This window comes from Suricata suricatta, chromosome 10 (genome assembly GCF_006229205.1).
Source record: "Suricata suricatta isolate VVHF042 chromosome 10, meerkat_22Aug2017_6uvM2_HiC, whole genome shotgun sequence".
NCBI classification, from domain to species: Eukaryota; Metazoa; Chordata; class Mammalia; order Carnivora; family Herpestidae; genus Suricata; species Suricata suricatta.
The window spans coordinates 108,704,185-108,710,184 of NC_043709.1; the positions used below are offsets into that span (position 1 = coordinate 108,704,185).

At 35.9% G+C, this 6,000-nt stretch overlaps 1 protein-coding gene across 4 annotated transcripts in view; it reads left to right on the plus strand.

The window, feature by feature from the left end:
* ZEB1 (zinc finger E-box binding homeobox 1) overlaps positions 1-4,936 on the plus strand; it is a 190,952-nt gene extending 186,016 nt beyond the window's left edge. For all 4 annotated transcript variants that reach the window (XM_029954987.1, XM_029954986.1, XM_029954990.1 and 1 more), the window contains 2 exons: positions 2,121-2,301; positions 2,418-4,936. In XM_029954987.1, the coding sequence (XP_029810847.1) occupies positions 2,121-2,301; positions 2,418-3,010 (774 nt within the window). In that variant the 3' untranslated portion in view covers positions 3,011-4,936. The remainder of the gene's footprint in view (positions 1-2,120; positions 2,302-2,417) is intronic.
* The last annotated feature ends 1,064 nt before the right edge of the window (positions 4,937-6,000 follow it).

Here is a 6,000-nt window from a genome sequence, read left to right on the forward strand (position 1 = left end):
ACGCAGCTGTGAGATCGTGACCTGAGCCAAAACCAAGAGTCAGAGACTTTTAACCGACTGAATCACCCAGATGCCATTTCAGTGGAATTTTTCTAATAAATATCAGTCTCTGTAGAACCAAGCAGGTTGTTACAGACTATCATTTTTGAAAAGAAATTGATGAATGTTTGTTTAACTTTTGTAGCATGCCGTCTTCAGTGTTTTACTAATTCAAGGGATAGTTATCAACTACCATTTTAAGTGTTATTCTACTGTGTTAATGACAAGTCTTAGCTAAAGACTTGACTATTTGAAGGAAGAAGAGAAAAATTGGAATACTCACTAATTAGATTTCTGTTTTTATAGTTAAATTCCCAAATTAGTAACAGCTTCTGCCTAATGATCACTAATACATGAAGCCACATTTCCGTTCACAGACATTTCACCTCAGCAGAACTTAGCTATTACTTTTTATGTGTTAACACCTATGTTTGTTAAAGGCTCTAGTTAAACAAGAATTAAATATACAAAGAGTTCATCTAGTGAATGTGCTGATCACTTTATGAGCTGTGAAGTAAAACAGTATTCAGTCATAATATATATGAGGAAGCATGGTTGTGAATCTATATATACTTTTCCTCCTTCCTTTACCCCCAAAATCCATGATGTAGTTTTAGATAGAACCATTTTTGTGTGACTATTGTATGGCTCATTGTCCAGACTTTTTCTAGCTCACTAACCTTGATGCCACCCCCCAATTTTTCCAATTTCTGATCGAATCAACCAAATACAAGATAAATTTGATCTTTCATCCAAATATATGCTATAAGTAGGTACAACAAACATAATTACAATATCCTGTTCAAATGTATATTTGCTGCTTATTTCCCATTAAATATTGCTACTGACTGGGTTTCCTGCAATTGTGATTACTCTTGAAAAAAATTTCACATGACCAATGATTTCACCTAGATTCTTAGTGTATAAAACATTCTGCACACCTTTGAATAATATAGACATTTCACTTAATCATATGATAAGATCAAATAGCAATGGAAGTAGGTTACTTTAGCACAAAATGGTAGCTCACAAATGACCCTGACAAATGGCTCACCTCTCCCACCTCGCAGAATTGTAAGAAATGTTGTGAAAAACCTTTGAACTTTAAGAAAATTTGTAGGTTTAGAGAAAATAGAATGGAAGACATTAGGAAAGATGTAGAAATCTTGAGGAACCCAATTCCCCTACCATTTATTGTTTACCTACATGAGCATTCTACACAAATGTATCTCCTTGAGACTGATGAAATGTTTTTATTCTACTGAAAATCTGAAGATTTATTTTGACTAGCCAGTATTTTTGTTTGAAAATGCAGACCCTTTTGCATGGTTTTGTCATCTTGTTCCTTAGAAAAGTAGAAGAGCAGACTTCCTCTCTTTAAAAAAAAATAAAAATAAAAAATAAACCAGCGAGATCAGTTTGTAGAACTCTGAAATTCTGGAGGACACAATTCAAAGTCCAGTTTTAAAAAACAGAATCTTAACTTTGGTTTAGTAAAACCTAGAATGAAAACAATGATGCAGTTAGAAATTAGTGATTATGTAGCAAACCCTTAAGTTAATATTTTTGGCAAATTTCTCATAAAGTTATGATGCATTTGGAACCAAGTAAATTTTGTTACTATGCATTTTACATTCTTGCTTTTTGGTGTCCTTTGTTTTCATCAGTTGATCACTTGTTTTTGTCATCATTGTAACTGTATTGCCCCCAACCTCACTGTTGTCTATGTCAACCCCCACCTGTCACCTAGCCCCACCCTTGGAGCCCATCTGCAGTGATGAGTAGTATGCTTGCTTTGGTCAAGTTATTGAAAGTATAAATCGGGGCATCTTGGTGGCTCAGTTGGTTAAGCCTCTGACTCTTGATTTTGGCTCAGGTCATGTATTGAGGTCATGGAGTCAAGCCCCATGTCTGGCTCTCTGCTGAGCATGGAGCCTGCTTAGGATTCTCTCCCTCTGCACTTCTCCCTCGTGCATGCACTCTTTCTCTAAAATAATTTTTTTAATTTAACCTATTTTTTATATAGGTCTCTTATTTATCTTCTAATTAGAAATGAAATTTCTCTTCTTTTCTTTCTTTAGGATGAAAGGCAAGACACTAGCTCAGAAGGAGTATCAAATGTGGAGGATCAGAATGACTCTGACTCTACACCACCCAAAAAGAAAATGCGGAAGACAGAAAATGGAATGTATGCTTGTGATTTGTGTGATAAGATATTCCAAAAGAGTAGCTCATTATTGAGACACAAATATGAACACACAGGTAGGTCGATGAACTTGACAACTTTTGAAAAATGAATCTACAACACTTTTCGCAAAATGAAGTGCCCCCAAAATCCTGGTGAGGATTTTGTTTCATGCTGTGTTCTTGTTTTACAGGTAAAAGACCTCATGAGTGTGGAATCTGTAAAAAGGCATTTAAACACAAACATCATTTGATTGAACACATGCGATTACATTCTGGAGAAAAGCCCTATCAATGTGACAAATGTGGAAAGCGTTTCTCACACTCTGGGTCTTACTCTCAACACATGAATCACCGTTACTCTTACTGTAAGAGAGAAGCGGAAGAGCGCGATAGCACGGAGCAGGAAGAGGCGGGACCGGAAGTCCTGACGAGTGAGCATGTTGGTGCTCAGGCATCCCCCTCGCAGGCCGACTCAGATGAGAGAGAGAGTTTGACAAGGGAAGAGGATGAAGACAGTGACAAGGAGGAAGAGGAGGAGGAGGACAAAGAGATGGAAGAACTGCAGGAAGAAAAAGAATGTGAAAAACCACAAGGGGACGAGGAAGAAGAGGAGGAGGAAGACGAGATGGAGGAAGATGAGGGAGAAGAGGCAGAGAATGAAGAAGCAGCAAAAACTGAAGGTCTGATGAAGGATGATGAAGCTGTTAATCAAGCGAGCAGCTTAGAACAAAAAGTAAGCGAGAATAGTGAGCGGGTGTCTGAAGAAAAAACAAATGAAGCCTAATAGTTTTTCTAGAAGGAAAATGAATTCTAATTGGTAATGAAGTTTGTTCTATATTATACATGCTTTTCGTGGAAACACAGTAACCTGTATACTGTGGTTTCTGTTCACTACTGTGTAAAGTAAAAAAAAAAAAAAAAAAAAACACAAAATATTTAAAAAAAAAAACCACACAAAAAAAAAATCCGGGTGTGCCTGATCTCAGACCTAGTAATTTTTCATGCATTTTTCAAAGTTAGGAACAAGTTTGTAACACGAAGCAGATTAGGAAACCTTAATGACTCGGAAAGGAAAGATTTAACAAGTTAAAGGAAACTGATTAATTAGATAAGCATCTGGCATTGTTTCATTTCGTCAGTATTAATTATCACTCTTATGTTGATTTATTCTTAAGCTGTACAATTGGGAGAAATTTTATAATTTTTTATTGGTAAACATATGCTAAATCCGCTTCAGTATTTTATTATGTTTTTTAAAATGTGAGAACTTCTGCACTACAAAATTCCCTTCACAGAGAAGTATAACGCAGTTCAAAACCATGCTAGCTACCTTTTATAAATTCAGTCTGGAAGGTAGTAATTTCTAATACTTAGATGTCATAGTGGAGTATTATCATTTAAAGTGTATTGTTAGCCTTAAGAAAGCAACCGATAGAAGAAATAAAGTTTCTTACTCATTTGGTTTAAAATGGAATTCAGAAGATTGCCATTGAGTTCTGATTGCAGGGACTAACAGTGTTAATGCTGGGAAGGGCAGCAGAATCATCAGAATCAGTGTCTGTAATCGTGTCTTGAATATGTGGTGACAAATATGAAGGATATGATACGAAGCTTTGTGTCTCCTTTGGCCTTAAGCAAGACCTGTGTGCTGTAAGTGCCATTTTTCAGTATTTTCAAGGCTCTAACCCGCCTTCATTCAGTGTGTGGCCTACAATAACTAGCATTTGTTGATTTGTTTGTTGTATCAAAATTCAAATAAAACGTAAAACCACTGACTCTGTCAGAGAAACCTAAACACTGGGACATTTAACCCTTTAATTCTTCAGCATTCATTTTGTGTTAATTGACTTTCAAAATTTCTCTACAGAAATGAAAGGGAAATTTTCTAATCAGCTCTATCCATGTACTTGCATTTCAGACATGGACATGCCACCATTATTTGGCTCATAACTGTTTCCAAATGTTAGTTATTATGGACCCAGTTTATTAACAACATTAGCTGATTTTTACCTATCAGTATTATTTTATTTCTTTTAGTTTATAGATCTGTGCAACATTTTTGTACTGTATGTCTTCAAACCTGGCAGTATTAATACCCTTCTTACTGACATGTACTTTTAGTTTTAGAAAACTTTTATATTTATGTGTCTTATTTTTATATTTCTTTATTTATTACACAGTGTAGTGTATAATACTGTAGTTTGTATTAATACAATAATATATTTTAGTATGAAAATTTGGAAAGTTGATAAGATTTAAAGTAGAGATGCAATTGGTTCTCTTGCATTGAGATTTGATTTAACAGTGTTATGTTAACATTTATACTTGCCTTGGACTGTAGAACAGAATTTAAATGGGAATGTATTAGTTTTACAACTACAATCAAGTCATTTTACCTTTACCCAGTTTTTAATATAAAACTCTTAAATTTTGAAATTCACTGTGTGACTAATAGCATGATGCTCTGCAGTTTTATTAAGAGATTAGCCTAACCATAAAACTCTCATTTCCTTAGTAAGCCAAATTAGGATAACCTTATATAAACAGTGTTGGGAACAATGTTTAACATTTTGTGCCAATTTGTTCCTGTATTCATGTATGTAAGTTACAAATCTGATTCTTCATTTTTAAGTTCCTTGTTACACCATGGTCATTTTCTAGTTTTTTACCAGACTCCCCATCTCACAATAAAATGCATCAACAAGCCTGACCTGCTGTCATTCTTTCCATTATTATCAAAATTTTCTTTGGAAATCTCTCTGTGAAGTGGGGTATTACACTGTCATCCTGCACTTGATTTATTTCGGGCTGAATTTGGGTAACAAACGAAATGTTTTAGCATTCACCACTAAATCATGGGTTTCCCTGTTGCTAAGGGTTTCTGGGAAGGTCAGAGTTGGCAACTAAAGGTTTCTTCAAAGCTTGCTCCCTCTTCCTGAAACCCTTAACCACACCCCCCCATTACTCGTGATCCCATGACATCTCACCCTCCGGTCACTTCAGGGAAGCCTGAATTCCATGCCTTTCCTCCGCACACTCCTCATTCCTTGTACCTTTCTTGCCATAGTTCTCATCTGGTTATTTATATTCCTTCCCTACTAGGAAGAGGAACCACATCTGCCAGACTCGCTCTCACATCCCCAATGTCTAGCAGAGTGCCTGGCACTAATAGGTACAACAATTTCTATTGAATGAAAATATAATTTGCATGTTAACAGAGCTATGTCTTTACTACTCTTCTGCTTCTAACCTAAGAACATGTATATTCAATAATTCCAGAAATTTAATATTTTTCTTACTCGGGTCCTGTTAAACATTTGACATCATAAACAAACAGTAAATTATACCTTCCTTTTCTGTTGCCTAAACTGTTGTGATTTGAGTTTATTTCTAGGTGTCTTTCTGATGCTTACCTTCCTGGTACATGACATAAGTATTCAGGGTCTGTGGATATGACTGCTTCCAGTATGAATGATAGGGCCAATCCCAGGCGACTCTGTTTTAGGATCCACTTCCCTTTTCATGGCCCCACTCTCCTAAGTACTCATTTACACCATGTTGCTTCATTTCTTGTCACTAAAAACAGCTATCCAACAAGCAAATTCACCATATAGGATTAGGAAATAACCCTCCTTAGGAGGCATTTGTACTGCAATCACTGTAATAATAAGTTCAAAGAAGGCAGTGCTTGATACATGCTGACAAATGGCTAACCAAGGAATCTCGGCATTATCAACCTGTGACACTTCCCACTATTTATCAAACCACATAACA